Below are 18,300 nucleotides of genomic sequence, written 5' to 3'. Positions count from 1 at the left end.
CCTTCCTCTTCTCCTCTTCCCTGGCAGCTCCACATTCACTATCCATATTCAGTCCCTACCAAGATAACAACCGCTATATTCAAGATGCACATAATATCACAGGCCTCGCGTTTGCACGTGTTGCATCACGTTTACTTTTCATTCTGACATATTCGTCTATTACATTTTGCGGATCAGATTATATGGCAACAGTTGACTTCTTAGCGACCATTTCTACGTGAACTTCAATCTTATCTTACTCCGTTTCCCCCCTGAATCTGCACAGTGGTGCGCAAAACCGCGCCCTCGGAACTGATATCACAGGGTTGTTCTTTCCAGGGGGACGACTTTGCAGTTTGAACCGATCATGGCGGCTCTCGGGGATCGTTTTAGCAATTCCAACCAACAAAAGTCTTCCTTGGTTTCTCCAGAGAAAGTTCGCAATCTTCTTAACGAAGGTGTGTCGGCCGAAGATAAATCAAACAGGTAACTTTACGCTACTGACGCGGACTATTTCTTTTGATTGATGCACCCAGAAGAACAACTCAAAAGTTAGCCAAGTTAGCTTGGCCACTCCGTTAGATAACGCCGCCTTCACGCTAGCTGTAAACCCAAGCGGGTCGACGTGTTATCTAGCTTAGTCAGTGGGAATCTCTCATCCGTTCTGTGATGCAATCGCTACATAATGCACACACCTTTCTTATATTTGCAAGCTGTACCCTGCATGTTGACTGGCTTCTCCCCTTATTTAATCAGCTCTACGCACCGCATTAAATAAGGATAAAGCGGGCGGCTGTCGAGATTTTTGCTGGAAATGTTACATCGTATGTAACATGTGTTAGGACGTATAGTCAACGTTTGATCACATTAGACAGTTTGTTTACCGTCAAACTTACAGAGCATCCATTCTGTTGTGCATTGCTCTACGACTACTACTACTACCACTACTACTACCACTACTACTACTTTCGGCTGCTCCCGTTAGGGGTCGCCACAGCGATCGTCCGCTTCCATCTGTTCCTTTGTCACACCAGCTACTTGCATGTCCTCTCTCGCCACATCCATAAACCTCCTCTTTGGCCTTCTTCTTTTCTTCTTCCCTGGCAGCTCCATATTCAGCATCCTGCTCCCAATATACCCAGCATCTCTCCTCCACACATGTCCAAACCATCTCAATCTTGCCTCTCTTGCTTTGTCTCCAAACCGTCCAACCTGAGCTGTCTCTCTAATATACTCGTTCCTAATCCTGTCCTTCTTTGTCACTCCCAGTGAAAATCTTAGCGTCTTCAACTCTGCCACCTCCAGCTCTGCCTCCTGTCCTTCCGTCAGTGCCACTGTCTCCAAACCATATAACATAGCTGGTCTCACAACCGTCTTGTAAACCTTCCCTTTAACTCTTGCTGGTACCCTTCTGTCGGAAATCCCTCCTGACACTCATCTTCACCCAGTCCATCCTGCCTGCACTCTCTTCTTCACCTCTCTTCTTCACTTTCCGTTACTTTGGACAGTTGACCCCAAGTATTTAAACTCATACGCCTTCGTCACCTCTACTCCTTGCATCCTCACCATTTGGCTCAATAAAAGTGTATGGCATTTGATAATCTAACTTGTTTTACTGGGTCAGGAGATAACCCCCACAGTGATTACAATCCCACTCGCCGAGCTCCAGCTGCCAAACATGGCTGGAGGGCCCGAGGACAGACATGTTCACTGGGCCCTCCCATTAGCCTATTTAAAGCCATCTTCCACAACTTGGTGTCCTGGAAGGCCTGACATCATATAAACTGGTTTCCCAGTCATGGAAAATGACCAAATTGATCAACTGCCCGGGAAATAAAATGATACAATTTATCACATGACCTAGTAATATTATTGAGGTCTTGGAAAATTGTACATTACTGTTATAGAATTGTATTATCTGCTAAGATTCATATTTTTAGCCATATCTTTAAAGCTGCTGACATTGCACATCAGTGCTTGAAGTTTAGGTGGCATGTTCAGTGTCTGGCTCAATTTTTTTTTGTATAACCCAATATCACAGATTACAAATTTGCCTTGGGGCTTTACAACAATACAACATCCTATGATGGTCGTTCTCCCACTTTCAAGGTTAAGCACATCCTTGATAGGGAGGAACGCTGGTTTGAAAGTGGAGTCAAAGGGGCCATCTATGTGAAGTGGGAATGACCATCCCTGAACCAAGGGGGGAGCCTAAGAGTGGGTGGCACGGTGGCCGAGTGGTTAGCACCGTCGCCTCACAGCAAGAAGGTCCTGGCTTCAAACTCTGGGATTGTCCAACCTTTGGGGTCATCCCAGGTCGTCCTCTGTGTGGAGTTTGCATGTTCTCTCCTTGTCTGCGGTGGGTTTTCTCTGGGTGCTCCAGTTTCCCCCACCATCAGAAAGACATGTAACGACCATGAATAGACTCGCTAACCCTTGGCTAACAGGTTGGACCTTTTAGTTGACTGGTTAGTGCAGTTGCCCATGATCTGGGCTATCTGGGTTCGATTCCTGGCTGCGGCGGATTCCTAGCTGGACCCCGAATTTGCTACATTGGTGTCAGAAGTGGGCTGGTGAGACCGTGAGGCCATCAGAAGCGCATGCACCCAGAGACGTGAGGGAGCTGATATGCTGAAGTGCAGGGACGCGCTTCCCAAAGGAAGGGGGTAGTGTAATGACCACGAATGACTCAACTCGCTAGCCCTTGGCTAACGGGTCGGACCCTTTAGTTGACTAGTTAGCGCAGTCGTCCGTTGTCTGGGCTATCTGGGTTTGATTCCCAGCTGCAGCGGATTCCCAGCTGCCCCCTGAATTTGCTACACATGCACGTTAGGGTTAATACTCCTGTCTGTGCCCCTGACCAAGGCATGGCAAGACAAACCTGGAGTTGGTCCCTGGGTGCCGCATGGCAGCTGCCCACTGCTCCTAGCTACACAGCTAGGATAGGGTTAAATGCATTGCAGAATTTCCACACGGGGATTAATAAAGTATATCAAAAAAAAAAAAACAACTTACAATGCTATGATTGTAAACATTCCCAAATCCTCTGTGAATAGTACACATGACCATTGTAACTCTAGTTAATGGTCATGCTCAAATTGGCATATGAAACTGATCATTGGTTTCAGTCGTTATGCAACTGTATTGTTTATAAGGGTGGGGATACCTGCAGTCAGGTTAGACTGAAGAGGTCACTTAGATGAGTGATGAAACGTATCTGTCAGTAAACGTTGTATCCAAATGAACTGATTCAACTTTGTTTGAGCTGTCATGTTGTATCCGATTAAATGCCATGGAAAATATCCTCAAAGTCCTGGAAAATGATTTCTTAAAAAGTGTGGGAACCCTGGAACCCGACCTATTACTCATCCTTTAGCCAATCTTAGCTTAAAAAAAAAATCTTAATTTGCCTCCCATCACCTACCTCTGTAGTGAAAATACTTTGTCCCCTTCAATAAAGAACGGCCTTCCTCAGTAAAGACTGACTCTGCAACAGTAATGACTACAGCCTCAGTGATTATGTCAGTGGACTCTACGGACAGACTTAGGCTTTTGACTGGTGCCCTTTTTCCATTTGGAATTGTGCTTGTGTGAGTGTGGTGCTGCAATCTTCTCGGGACCCTTGATGTCTTGGGGGTAAGCGGCTTTTGCTTGAGTGTACAGAAACAAATGGCAAAAATCGCAAACTCGAGGTCAACATGACAGGAAGTGTGACAATCAGCTGTCATTATCCATCTTGCTAGAAATGCATCAGAGAGCAACAGCTGTCTTACACACACATCCCCAGACAAAAGTACAAAGGTTTAGAGAAATACACATTGTGATGGCACTGGGATTTCATTGTGATCAATTGTAAATGGTCAGACGCAATCCTGTAGCAAGGTATCAAGTCAATAGAAATCCTCCCAAGGAGGAATGGCTAATACTGACTGATTTAGTGCAGCTAGTGCTGAGCAGAACTCTCATCGCCACAGCTGAGCTACAGCCAATCAGTCTCGGAGTCGGAAGAGTCATTTTGGTTGAGCTGGTACTAGAGCGGATTCTTAGCATCTACAGGAACTGAGAGCTCTGCCTAGGTCTGTGGAGCCACATGGGACCTTGGGGGAAAGCTCAGACCTCGGCAAGTGGGATCGTACTCTTAAATTCTTTTTGAAATATTACACCCCAACCATCCATGCAAAATTAAAAGGGGATGGGTGTAGGGATATGCCTTTTGTTCTGTGTGGTATGTGCTCCTTCCATAATGTTAAATAGTATTTTATTATGTGAAAGTACATTTCCTGGACAAATGTGTTGTCAAGTTGAAAGGTTTTGCAAGGTGGTTACTAGGTCCAGGATAAAAGCATGGAAATCTGTGAATAAGCAGCAGATGATGCCACAGTCCCCTTGCAAGACTTTGCATTCTGCCATTCCCTTCTTTGGCAAAACGTTTACATATATTAAAAAGTGTAGTGTTTCGGCAGTTCGAATCCCCGTGTTACCTCTGGCTTGGTCAGTGGCAGTGTCTGTGGGTGGGAAGCCGGATGTGGGTATGTGTCCTGGTCGCTGCACTAGCGCCTCCACTGCTCTGGTCAGTCGGGGCGCCTGTTCAGGGGCGAGGGGGAACTGGGGGGAATAGCATGATCCTCCAACGCGCTACGTCCCCCTGGTGAAACTCCTCACTGTCAGGTGAAAAGAAGTGGCTGGCGATTCCACATGTATCGGAGGAGGCATGTGGTAGTCTGCAGCCCTCCCCGGATCGGCAGAGGGGGTGGAGCAGAGACCAGGATGGCTCGGAAGAGTGGGATGATTGGCCAGGTACAATAGGGGAGAAAAGGGGGTGGGGGTGTAGTGTTTCAAAAAGTTGAATACATCCAAATTTCTAAAGTAGCAAAATGTTTTGTGTTTGAAACATATTGCTATATTAAAGTGGGTCTATTTAATAAGAGTCCAAATATTGTGGAGAGAATATTTGGACTAGTAGTAGTGACAACAGCATGAGTGACCTGACCTACTAATTACTCAAGTATTCATCTTAACAGTGTGAAGTCAATACCTGTTGATTTTTGTTTGTTTGTTTGTTTTTTATATAAATTTCAGTTTACGAGGGGAGGTGCCAGAAGCGAACAGCATCAGTCAAACACCCTGTGAAGCAACCAACAAAGAAGCCTTTTTCTCCAGAGTGGAAACCTATTCAATATCCTTTAATCGTTTTGAAAAATCATGGAGCATCTTGTTTTATTTTTCAATTAGAGTAGCACACACAACCCTTATGCAGGGATGGGCAACATGATCCAGAAAGGGCAGGTGTGGGTGCAGGCCTTTGTTCCAACCATTTTAGTCTACAAATCAGGGTCCTTAGCAAAGACTATTGGTTGAATAATAGAATCAGGTGTGTAACTGATTGGTTGGAACAAAGACCTGCACCCACACTAGCCCTATCTGGATCATGTTGCAGAAATGGTAACACTCAGTGTTCATGTCTCTGTTCTGTCTATAATTATAATTTTGCAGTCTAACTTTCACTCAAGCTTAGCTATAAGTGAATGTTTTGTGCTTTTGAGTAAGATTTTTCTTAGCCAGAGAACTGTTTGAGATGGGCAGGTAAGCCCCGAATACTCTCCCCTCTGAGGTGTGCCAGATATGGCTGGATCAACGTAGGCTGTGATATGCTCAAATGCCCCAGCTGCCAGGCATTCCTTTGTGCATCACTGCAACCAACTTTGGACTTTGAAAAATGTGAGCAAAACTAACTGGCCTCAAAGAACAATGTGAAAACCAGCCCACACTTTACTTTGGCTGAGTTAAGCTGTCACTATTACTGCCAAATGTTTAAGGTCAGCTGTCTTTTTTTCTTCTAAGATCAATCCCGCATTGCACAGATATCAAGACAACTACAGACACAGCATGAGAAGTTCTGTCCTTGGCCTGACTTCCCATGCCCAGGTAAGAGAAACAGCTTCCACTAGCATATTAAAGGACATATTGCAAAACATGTTTAGTCTGATCTTGTCATGTTAGCTGGATAAAGATTTTAGTTATGTTTCTATGTAAACATTACATGGTCACATTCTAAGGTTGCTGTTATTTCAGAGCGGTTCTGTCTGATTCCGGACTCTGAGCCCTCGGGATTGCTTGCTGCCTTTTTAGAACGCTTCCAGAGTGTCTGTCTTCTAGAACAGCAACTGCCTGCCATGAAGCCAGAACAGCTGAAATCCATGGTGAGACGGAAGAAGTCTGATTCTATGATTCTTTTTTTTTCTTTTTCTTTTTTAACAGCCAAAATAATTTTGGTGGCTCAACTAAATAGCATGCATGCCATGTGGTCTCTCAGACCCAACAGCAACATCCTGAGTTAGAACCAGTCCCAGGACTTTTATGGATTCCTGTCCCCTCTCTTAAACCCCTTTCTTGTCAGCCTCAGCTGTTTTATCTTATTAATGTGGAAACTATAAAAAAAAAGAAAAAGAAAGAAAGATTCTTCCCAGGAGAGGAGGCCTCTTGTTCACATTGCAGGAGAGGGAATAAAGCCTTTTGAGATTTATACATGTTTTTGTTTTTATTCATATTCACAGACATGTATAATTTTCACTTAGAGGAAAACACTACGGGTTTTTTTAATAGTGCAGATGAAATAAGCCGTGGATTTTTCCTCCCAGGCTTTGACTGAGGATGTTGTCAGCATTCTGCTGCAGCTGATTGAGGAAGAGCAGAAAAAACAGGGCGGGACTTCATCTGCTGATCCTTTGGCTGTCCAGGTGGCTGCCTGCATTGTTTCTCTGTGCGGCTGGGCTGCAAGGTAAGATGAAGCTGCTATTGGATACGTTTTGCTCATAATAAAATCTTATACGCTTTTCTTGAATACACCCTAAATGTTTTATCACATGCATTTTAGAACAAAGATGGGGAGAATATGCAGAGAAAGTGTTTTAGTGAGTGAGGGACGGTACAAACACCTAGCTCTGTGAAAAGAAGGCTTAGGCTTCAGTACATTGCATGTGCTCTAACACACAGGTCTTTCTTTCTTTCCAGCCCAGCTTTGCATGCTATGAACCTGCCCATCCTCACCTGCTCCTTCTGCATGCGCAAGGTGGGCTTGTGGAACTTCCACCAGATGGAGGGGACGGGGGCAGAGGGGGATACCTTTCCAATTGCTCTCAGCCCCTCTGGCCAAACACCAACTTCTGCTCCTGCAGTCACACAGGAGAACCAGGGGGACCAGAGTGCTCCTCTCCCAGCCATCATATCCATAACCCCCAGCCGCATGAAGCTGAGGAGCCAGGACACCACCCGATCTGATCAGGTGAGCAGTTTACCAGCAACCAACAAGCAGGGGGGGGTGAGTGGTGTACCCGGAATTCTCTACATTATGGAGGGGGGGGGGTCACTTTAAGCCTGTTATTTTGTGCACTTGATGTTTGACTGACTGGTGCTGGGCTGATTTCTGACATGCATTCTGTTGTGTTCTCCAATAGGTTGAAAGTACTTCATCTCCCCTGGTGTCGCGTACCCGCAGCAGGGACTCCCCTAGTCCCAATGAGGAGCTACCAAGCCCCCTAAGTAGAGGCAAGAGGCCTGCAACCCGGAGTCGAGGGCAAGGGGATGGAACAGGTGGCGATGGGACCACCAGCACTCAACACTCTTCCAAACGCATTCGCCTCTCATCAGCTGGTGGTCCTGTAAGAACCAGCAAATGGCTACCATTTGATTTTGTTTAGTCATCAGTTGGCTTTTATTATTGTCGTAGTATTTGTATTTGCGAGTTTGCGTTGATAAGAAAGGGCACAATATTAACTACATCGCACACGAATGCAGTGTTTTGACAGTAATCTCAGTAATCACATAGTTTGAATTTTCACAAGACAAAGCTCCTTCTTGTTACTTTTGTAAGTTGATGTTATTTTCTGCAAGAACTCAACAAGCTACTCTCTTGACCTGCAGGAGGGACCGATACAGAGAAATGTGTTTGACCCACTTGCACAGCACAGAGACTGGTGCCCCTGGATCAATGTGAGGAAAGAGAATACTGACCCTGGAGCTATACCCAACATGGATGAAGACTCCCCATTGCATCAGCAGGGGTGGAAGGCTGCTTTGGACCTCCTCATACCCATGAAAAAGAACTCCAACACATCAGTGAAGGCATGAATTTCTGTATTTGTTATTCCTTACTGTTTCTTACACATGAAAGACCATCAGAAACAATTCTACCACCTTAATCGATGGGACCCTTTTATGAATATTCAAGTTTGTTGAAAGCCAGGTAGATTTTGCATTTACAAGTAATTTGTCATTGTGAGATGCTTGACATGAAGATACATGGACATAAGCACATTCTTTTGAAATAGAAAAAAAATAACCACATCTTTGGGAAAGTACCTGTATACCCAGAATACTGAAAATATCTAAATATTTAAAAAATACCTTTTCTTATACCTTTGTTACAGTCACGTGTGCAATAGATTACAAATTCATATAACGGCTTAAGTATAGTCTAGATTTAGGCATAATGACAGACCACTTGTACAGATATTCCTATTCCAGCAATACATAGGATATTGTGACTAAATTCAACTACAGATGGAAAATTCAGAGATCTGTCACGCCGTGTTAAAGTTTTTGTAATATGAATTTAGTTAATGGGTCTTTAATGGCCTACCTCATTCACAATGTTGATTTTATTAGACAGCTGAACTTGCCATTTAGTAATGCATGTCTCTGTCTTTCAGCTCAATTTTTACGGTTTTCTATTCTCTGTTTTTCCAGGGCCCTCATGACAAGTCTAAAAGAGTGTTTGCTATATTTCGTCAGTGGCAGGTATCCTCTCTTTCTCAGTAGACTTGTTCCACCTTAAGAAGGCATCAACATTCTGACGACTTTTCCCTTTATTGGAGTGGGGGGGGGGGTTGCCAGGTTTGTTGAGGCACAGTGTATGTTTCCTGTTCCTTAAAAGCCGTGTTTACAGCCAAAAGGTTTTTGTAAGGCAGGGAATTAAATGGTGTTTTCTGTCAAAAGGAATATTGTCGTCTTTGAACAAGAAACTATGTCAAGGTTTGCCTGCATGGTTGTTGAAAACATTTGGATGCTGCTGCATAGATGGATATTGAGATGTACAACAACCAGGGGATATATTTAGGGGTGGGACGATACTGGATCGAATTCCGAATCGTTCGATACGTCCTTCACGGTTCGAGATGCTCCCCATTTCGCGAGATCATGTGTTATTAACAATAGAACGAGCAGGATTTCACTTCTACCTAATGATGGCAGGTTTTTAAACTCTATATTCTGTCAAGATAAATACCCAATTGAGATATAACTGAATTGCATATGTTAGTATGTCTGTTAGGAAACGACTGACACCAAAATTAAAATTTTAACAGCTTTAATACTGTAGCAAATTCAGGGGGCAGCCGGGAACTGCCGCAGCCGGGACGCAAACCCGAGTCTCCCGCTCCACGGGCAACTATGTTAAGCAGTCAACTAAAGGGTCCGACCCGTTAGCCAAAGGGCTAGCGAGTCTACACATCTGTGATCATGACAATACTATTTTTCAAACAATTTAAAATCACCGCTTTCCAACTCCTGTAAATACTGCAATGCCTCGGTGGTAGTCATGGTGCGTCTGAAACGGCGGCTGTACCCAGACATGTTGGAAACAATACCTGAAAAACAAAACGGAAAACACATATTACTAATTTAACAAACGTAACAAGGCCTATAAAATGTAAAATTTTTAAAAAAGTACTTAATGGTGCAAAGGAAATGACGTGAAAAACACACCTCATAAATAGTGACATGATGCCCACGTTGATGCTCAAATTACATGCGATCATTTTGACTGCTCGTGGTCGTTTTAGGTAGATCTTATCATAGCTTTTTTTTGTTTTTTTTGTTGGTGCAATTGATTTAAAACTCATTTTAATGCAAATATATGCAATTTTAAGAGCATTCAGGGAGCGGCAGGTCGGTATTTTTTTAACATTTTTTTCACAAAGTTATTAAACTTTGAAAATCCAAATGGTCAAAATAACCACCTTGGCTGTTTTAGTAGTTTTTAAAGTAAAGCAATTACACAACAAGAAAAGATGGCATAACATTTTGCTAGAACTTTTGCACTTGCATGACGTTTGAATATGTGCCTTGATAATGCCTAAATGTTGAGCCTAATATTTAAAATAAATGAAAAATAGAGAACTGCAATGGTGTTTTGTCTCTTGCTTACAAGACATCCACTATATTATATTGAATCGAAATCGTGAGCCCTGAATCGTGAGAGGTATCGAACCGTGAGATTTGTGAATCGTCCCACCCCTAATATATATGCCTTGAACTATGTGAATTAACACACCTAAGCATATGAAATGGAGCACAGATATTATCCAGTTATAGATAACACACCTGTTCTTATTTCACATGAATCTGTTAATCCATCATGAGATCATCATAGTCTGTATTTCTATGAAATCAAGATCACTGTCATTTCAATTAAAAAAAAGTCATTTCAAAATATAAGGCATAAGGAATCCCTACTCGGAGCCAAATGGCTTGACACTGGAAAGGTATTTGCCCTCAGTGTATGACACATTTGAGGGGAAAAGTGAATTATGAACTTCTGTTTAGCAAAAGCTGTGAGGACATCCTTTTCTTGTGTACTCTTTGCTTTTTCTAAACTGCATTTATACATAGTGTGAGGTCACAGAAGGTTGAATCAGTTCATCTGGAAATGTTTAGTGACAGATATGTTTCATCACTCATCTACACTACCGTTCAAAAGTTTGGGATCACCCAAACAATTTTGTGTTTTCCATGAAAAGTCACACTTATTCACCACCATATGTTGTGAAATGAATAGAAAATAGAGTCAAGACATTGATAAGGTTAGAAATAATGATTTGTATTTGAAATAAGATTTTTTTTACATCAAACTTTGCTTTCGTCAAAGAATCCTCCATTTGCAGCAATTACAGCATTGCAGACCTTTGGCATTCTAGCTGTTAATTTGTTGAGGTAATCTGGAGAAATTGCACCCCACGCTTCCAGAAGCAGCTCCCACAAGTTGGATTGGTTGGATGGGCACTTCTTTGAGCAGATTGAGTTTCTGGAGCATCACATTTGTGGGGTCAATTAAACGCTCAAAATGGCCAGAAAAAGAGAACTTTCATCTGAAACTCGACAGTCTATTCTTGTTCTTAGAAATGAAGGCTATTCCATGCGAGAAATTGCTAAGAAATTGAAGATTTCCTACACCGGTGTGTACTACTCCCTTCAGAGGACAGCACAAACAGGCTCTAACCAGAGTAGAAAAAGAAGTGGGAGGCCGCGTTGCACAACTGAGCAAGAAGATAAGTACATTAGAGTCTCTAGTTTGAGAAACAGACGCCTCACAGGTCCCCAACTGGCATCTTCATTAAATAGTACCTGTTAGAGCCTGTTTGTGCTGTCCTCTGAAGGGAGTAGTACACACCGGTGTAGGAAATCTTCAATTTCTTAGCAATTTCTCGCATGGAATAGCCTTCATTTCTAAGAACAAGAATAGACTGTCGAGTTTCAGATGAAAGTTCTCTTTTTCTGGCCATTTTGAGCGTTTAATTGACCCCACAAATGTGATGCTTCAGAAACTCAATCTGCTCAAAGAAGTGCCCATCCAACCAATCCAACTTGTGGGAGCTGCTTCTGGAAGCGTGGGGTGCAATTTCTCCAGATTACCTCAACAAATTAACAGCTAGAATGCCAAAGGTCTGCAATGCTGTAATTGCTGCAAATGGAGGATTCTTTGACGAAAGCAAAGTTTGATGTAAAAAAAATCTTATTTCAAATACAAATCATTATTTCTAACCTTATCAATGTCTTGACTCTATTTTCTATTCATTTCACAACATATGGTGGTGAATAAGTGTGACTTTTCATGGAAAACACAAAATTGTTTGGGTGATCCCAAACTTTTGAACGGTAGTGTAAGTAACCTCTTCAGGTTAAACTGACCTCGGGTACCCCCACCCTTATAAACAATAATAATTGTTATTGTAATAATAATAAGGGTGTGGATACCTGCAGTCAGTTTAGACTGAAGAGGTCACTCAGATGAACACTTAGATGAGTGATGGAATGCCTCTCATCTCATCTCATCTCATCTCATCATCAGCTGCTTCTTCGGGGTCGGGTCACGACGACAGCAAGGTAAGTAGGACGCTCCAGACGTCCCTCTCCCCAGCAATGCCCTCCAGCTCCTGGGGGATCCTAAGGCATTCCCAGGCCAGATGGGACATGTAGTCCCTCCACCAAGTTCTGGGTCTACCCCGGGGTCTCTTCCCAGTTGGATGTGCCCGGAAAACCTCCAAAGGAAGGTGCCCTGGAGGCATCCTAATCAGATGCCCGAACCACCTCAACTGGCTCCTTTCAACGCAAAGGAGCAGCGGCTCTACTCCAAGCTCCCTCCAGATGTCCAAGCTCCTCACCCTATCTCTAAGCCTGAGCCCAGAAACCCTACAGAGGAAAATAATTTCAGCCACTTGTATCCACAATCTCACCCTTTCGGTCACTACCCAAAGTTCATGACCATAGATGAGGGTTGGAACGAAGATTGACTGGTAAATTGAGAGCTTGCCTTCCGGATCAGCTCACTCTTCACTACAACGGTCCAGTACAACATCCACATTACTGCTGATGTTGCACCAATCCGGCTGTCAATCTCCCGCTCCATCCTACCCTCACTCATGAACAAGACCCCGAGATACTTGAACTCCTTCACTTGAGGCAACAGCTCATCCCCAACCCGGAGGGAGCAATCCGCCATTTTTCGGTAGAGAACCATAGCCTCAAACTTGGAGGTGCTGACTTTCATCCCGGCCATTTCACACTCAGCTGCAAACCACCCTAGTGTGCGCTGGAGGTCATATCCAACAAAATCACATCATCTGGAAGAGCAGAGATGCAATTCTGAGGTTTCCAAAATGGACACACTCCTCACCTTGGCTGCGTCTTGAGATTCTGTCCATTAATATCACAAACAGAATTGGAGACAAGGGACAACCTTGGCGGAGTCCGACACCCACCGAAAACGTGTTTGACTTTGTGCCGAGAATGCGGACACAGCTCTCACTTTGGTTATACAAGGACTGGATGGCTTGTAGCAACTGCCCTGGTACTCCGTACTCCCGCCGTACCCCCCATAGAGTCCCCCAGGGTACATGGTCGTAAGTCTTCTCCAAGTCCACAAAACACATGTAGACTGGCTGGTCAAACTCCCATGCCTCCCTCAGTACTTCTGCAAGGGTAAAGAGTTGGTCCATTGTTCCACAGCCAGGATGGAATCCACATTGTTCGTCCTGGATCCAAGGTTCGACAATCAGTCAGAGCCTCCTTTCCATCACCCTAGACTAGACTTACCCAGGGAGGCTGAGCAATGTAATGCCCCGATAATTGGAGCACACCCTCCAGTCCCTTTTTTTTTTAAATGTGGGAACCACCACCCCAGTCTGCCACTCCACAGGTTCTGTTTCCGATCTCCACGTGACACTGAAGAAGCGTGTCAGCCAAGACAACTCAACAATGTCCAGATCCTTGAGCATCTCAGGTTGAATCTCATCCACACCTGACGCTTTGCCACCAAGGAGCTTCTTAACTACCTCAGAGACCTCTGCCAGGGATATGGGTGGGGCTTCCCCCGAGTCTTCAGACTCTACCTCCTCCACTGAGGATGTGTTAGCCAGATTCAGGAGCTCCTCAAAGTGTTCTTTCTACTGCCCGACAACATCCCCAGTCCGGGTCAGCAGTTCCCCTCCTAGGCTGAACACAGCCTGAGTCAAGCCCTGCTTCCCCTTCCTGAGTCACCAGATGGTTTGCCAGAACTTGTTTGAGGCCAACCGAAAGTCCTCCTTCATAGCCTCTCTGAACTCCTCCCACACCTGAGTTTTTGCTTCCACGACCGCCGAAGCCACAGCCCTTCTGAGCTTCCGGTACCTCTCTGCTGCTTCAGGAGACCCCTGGGCCAACCAAGCCCGAAAGGCCACCTTCTTCAGCCTGACGGCTTCCCTCACTGCCGTTGTCCACCAGCAGGTTCTTAGGTTGCCACCTTGACAGGCACTGATGACCTTATGACCACAGCTCCTACCTGCCACATCTGCAATAATAATAATAATAATAATAATAATATTAAATCAATCTTATATAGCGCTTTTCTAACACTCAAAGTCACTTTACAGTAAACAGGGTGAAACAAGACAACAGATAAACGTAACACAAACATACAGGGGTGGATGGGAAGGGGGGCTATGAGGGAGAAGCAGCAGCCACACACAACGCCAGCAGTACTCTCCGACTTAAACAGATACCAAAGGGCAAGAAAAACAAAAAACAACAGCACTGTACACGTTGATTTTCTGTAGGGGTTTACTCCTATAGCCTATTCCTCCCCCGAGGTATCCACTAGGCAGTGGCACTATCTAACCCATAGCTGGGGGCTGGTTCGTGGGCATCAGGGAATATCCACACACCGGCGGGCCTGCATATCCCACGTCTAGGGGCCAGACCTCCTCCGAGTCCCTTGTACTTCAGCCAGGTTCTAAGGTGTACCCAGTTACTGTGTGTTGCCACGAGGAGGCACTACATAGGCCATGCTATTGGAGAGGCTATGTACTGGCAGGGAGAGACTTATATGCTTGGCTCTCCTGTTCGCATTTCTGGTAGCCAGCGGTGAAGGTTAAGAGTGAGACGTAACAGGCACAGAACACTACACCAACACACTAGAGGCTTTGAACATGGCCCACTCAGACTCCATGTCCCCAGCCTCCCTTGGTATACACGAGAACTTCTTCCAGAGGTGGGAGTTGAAGACCTCATGGACAAGGGCCTCCGCCAGACGTTCCCAGTTCACCCTCACTACTCGTTCGGGTTTGCCAGGTCTGTCCAGCAGCCTTCCCCGTCATGTGATCCAACTCACCACCAGGTGGTGATCAGTTGACAGCTCTGCTCCTCTCTTCACCTGAGTGTCCAAAACATATGGCTGCAGGTCTGATGATATGACCACACATTCTATCATTGATCTTCGGCCTAAGGTGTCCTGGTACCAAGTACACTTATGAACTACCTTATGTTTGAACATGGTGTTTGTTATGGCCAATCCATGACTCGCACAAAAGTCCAATAGCAAGACACCACTTGGGTTCTGATCAGTGAAGCCGTTCCTCCCAATCACGCCCCTCCAGGTTTCTCCATTGTTGCCCATGTGAGCGTTGAAGTCCCCCAGCAGAACTATAGAGTCCCCAGGCAGAACCCTATCCAGGATACCACCCAGAGACTCCAAGAGGGCCAGATACTCCAAACTGCTATTCAGTGCATAAGCACACACAACAGTCAGTGCCTTCCCCTCAGTGTTTCGTAGTCATATAGAGGTGACCCTCTCATTCCCAGTGGAGAACTCCAACACGGCGGTGCTCAACCGGGGACTTGTGAATATCTCCACACCTGCCTGGTGCCTGTCACCTTGGCCAACTCCGGAAAAGTAAAGAGTCCAGCCCCCTCTCCAAGAATTGGTACCAGAGCCGATGCTATGTGTGGAGGTGAGTCCAACTACATCTAGTTGGTATCGCTCCACCTCCCGCACCAGCTCAGGCTCCTTCCTGCCAGAGAGGTAACAGTCCATGTCCAGAGGACCAGTCTGCAATGCTGGAAGTCAGCATGCCCCGGTCCCCGCCTTTTCCTTCCACCTGACCTGCATTGCACCCTACCCCAATGCTCATCCCCATGGGTGGTGGGTCCATGGGGTGATGAAACATATCTGTCAATAAACATTGTATCCAGATGAACTGATTCAACCTTTGATTTTCTTACCTAGATTATTGAGCATGCATAAAGACACATAGTGAGATGGTTTAAGACTTTTGATGTATTTTAATTGTGTTAAAATGAATATTAGGAATGCGTTGATTTTTTTGGGGGGGGAGGGGGGCTCTTCTTTTTATTTTTTGAGGAGAAAGGTTCCTGTTGGAGTGGTGGTATTTTCTGTTTTGTGTAAGGTTAAGCCTAGAAATCATGGCCAGGTAGAACAACATATATGCCATAGAATTCCAAATACACTTTGGATTAGAAGCAGTTTGTCTAATTCCATTTTGCCTTCCTGTGACCTCTCATAGCTAATGCAATCCTTTTTACCATGCATGTGCTTTGAAATCCTAAGAATCTCCCAAGGGGCTTTAAAGGACCAGTGTGTAAAATTTAGGGGGATCTATTGGCAGAAATGTAAGATACTTTCATTAGCGTATAATCACCTGAAAATAAGAATTGTGTTTTCATTACCATAGAATTAGCCCTTCATATCTACAGAGGAAGTGGGTCCTCTTCAACGGAGCCCGCCATGGTTTTCATTAGCCCAAAATGGACAAACCAAATACTGGCCTTTCACGTTTTTCACGAGTTTCGCGGCCACCGTAGGTTCTCCTACACAGAGGGGTTATTAGTTGGTTGCAATCTGCAGCCTCACGGCTAGATGCCACTAAACCCTATACACTGGTCCTTCTTGAGATGTTTTTCACTCAGTTTTGTCCTTTTGTAGATCTTGTAATTTGAAAGAAAATAAAGCATAAATTGAATGGTTGCTTTAAAATGTTTTCAGTTCCAGGAGACACATTTGCTGAGGTTTGAACTACTTAATGTGGCTCTTGTTAGTGGTTTTGGTGCTTAATTCTTACTGCATACGCATCGGCCATAACGTCTCAAGACGGAAAGTGATTTCTCATTTGGAGATACTTGGGTTCAGCTCACCCCACAACAATCCACATTAACAGTGGATTGTTGTGGATTGTTGCCTCCCTCTAGCAGCCATTTTGATGTACAATTTGAATTAGTGTAGATACGGCTGAACGTAGCACCAGACCAATTTTGAGAATATAATTTATCAAAGCAATTTGTTAAAAAAAAATGAGGCAACGATGGAAAAAACTGCTCTAATGAAAGCAGCTACAGGTTCTCAAAACATTAATTAGAGGATCTGACCCTTTAGCCGAGCGGTTAGTGACGTCGCCTTGTGATGCAGTACACTCCGTATCGAATCCCCCACCGTGCAAGAAAATAACTGGTTACACTGTTTTATCTTTTGTATTTTGAAAGAGTAGTCCCTTAGATGGAAAGCTGATGTGGCCTTGGTACCACTTGCGTTGGCTGGCATCAAGACATCTCATTCGCGTGCGTCTTTGTCACATTAACGTTGGCAAAGCCGACGACGTCATCAGCCTTTCGGCGTTCGGAAAGCGTGGCCGGGTGGCCGGCGGTGACGTCGAAGCAGCAAAACTACAGGAACTACAAACCGCCGCTTAGGTTGACGTGTTGGCGCGCACATGTGACGTCATCGGCGGAGGGATCGCGACTCGCCAAAGCCGAAGGGAAGACGGAACGGGCAGAGAGGTCTGGCGCTACTGCCTAGGACGGGGACCGAGCCGTGGACACGTTTCGCTGTGAACGTCTGCTGAAAGCAAATGTTAACTTTCGGATAGTGCGCTTGGCTAGACTGTCTAGCGTTTGAGGGGGGGGCTAGCTTATCGGTTCAGTTATCGGTGCTCGGCGGTGGAATTATAGCGAAAATGTCGTCTCCAAGTCCTGGTAAAAGGCGGATGGATACCGACGTGGTGAAACTGTATCCTTTTTCTGAACATAAACAACAGTCTCGGTTCTCGCTCGAGAAGACGTTTGAACAACAAGCAAGAGGCAATCGGCGTCGCTGCGGACGCCGACTTGCCTCGCGAACGCTTGGCGAGCACGCAGTTAGCGCCTGGCGTTGTCGGCGCTTGGGTGTTTTGTGTAAACACTTATTTTGCTAGCAAAGCCTGGCGGTGTGCTATTTCTGTCCTGCTCTGTTAGTCTCTGTCGTTTTTGGGGCTCGTTTGCCTTTCAAAACGACCCCGTGTCCCTTTTTGCCATTTCCCAACTGTCTTTTTTTTTCTTTTCCTCCTTTCCCTGAGTGGCGATATAGCGTCAGGCTGTCTAGTTTTGGTCTAGAGAGCGGCTGCCTGCAGCAGCCCTGGCTGGCGCCCTTCTGCCTTTCCCCCTCCTGTCTTTCATCTTGTTGTTGCGCGAATTTCACAGATCTGTCAAGCAGTCGACCCTTCGGGAAGAAACACGACGGCAGTTTTGGTTTCTTTGTCCAGCCTGTTGTTGTCTGGGGGGGGGGTGGGGGGATGGGGGGGGGACTTGAGTCCCACTGTCACTAGACCCCCTTTACACGTTGACTTGGCTTGTTTATATAACGCAAAGCTGACTGGAAGTGCCGCTGCCATTGTTCTTGAGACACATTTCGTAGTAACGTCACGGCTGTATGTAGGAGCGCCTCCGGGCTTTGCTTTGCTTTGC

General features: G+C 45.2%; 2 protein-coding genes across 2 annotated transcripts in view; both read left to right on the top strand.

The window, feature by feature from the left end:
- The first annotated feature begins 346 nt into the window (after window positions 1–346).
- Window positions 347–9,351, top strand: zc3hc1 (zinc finger, C3HC-type containing 1). Its single transcript, XM_056301640.1, has 10 exons — window positions 347–465; window positions 5,059–5,155; window positions 5,547–5,697; window positions 5,821–5,904; window positions 6,052–6,179; window positions 6,618–6,757; window positions 6,991–7,261; window positions 7,434–7,637; window positions 7,900–8,100; window positions 8,725–9,351. Exons 1-10 carry the CDS (start codon window positions 347–349, stop codon window positions 8,794–8,796), a joined length of 1,467 nt encoding a protein of 488 aa, XP_056157615.1. The 3' UTR covers window positions 8,797–9,351.
- Window positions 9,352–17,331: 7,980 nt separating this feature from the next.
- The window catches only part of ube2h (ubiquitin-conjugating enzyme E2H (UBC8 homolog, yeast)), a 36,033-nt gene continuing 35,064 nt past the window's right edge, over window positions 17,332–18,300 (top strand). Inside the window, exon 1 of the mRNA XM_056301625.1 lies at window positions 17,332–17,587. Within this exon, the coding sequence (XP_056157600.1) occupies window positions 17,535–17,587 (53 nt within the window). The 5' untranslated portion in view covers window positions 17,332–17,534. The remainder of the gene's footprint in view (window positions 17,588–18,300) is intronic.

Source organism: Lampris incognitus (genome assembly GCF_029633865.1).
Source record: "Lampris incognitus isolate fLamInc1 chromosome 3 unlocalized genomic scaffold, fLamInc1.hap2 SUPER_3_unloc_1, whole genome shotgun sequence".
Classification (NCBI taxonomy): domain Eukaryota; kingdom Metazoa; phylum Chordata; class Actinopteri; order Lampriformes; family Lampridae; genus Lampris; species Lampris incognitus.
The sequence above is the reverse complement of the archived record's forward strand: the minus strand, read 5'-3'. Positions and strand labels throughout refer to the sequence as shown.

Bases quoted from the DNA above. Each gene is read 5' to 3' on its own strand.
- zc3hc1 (XM_056301640.1), top strand. From the start codon at position 347: ATGGCGGCTCTCGGGGATCGTTTTAGCAATTCCAACCAACAAAAGTCT. The intron at 466-5,058 runs GTAACTTTACGC...TATAAATTTCAG, and splicing joins GCCGAAGATAAATCAAACAG to TTTACGAGGGGAGGTGCCAG. The intron at 6,180-6,617 runs GTGAGACGGAAG...TTTTCCTCCCAG, and splicing joins CAGAACAGCTGAAATCCATG to GCTTTGACTGAGGATGTTGT.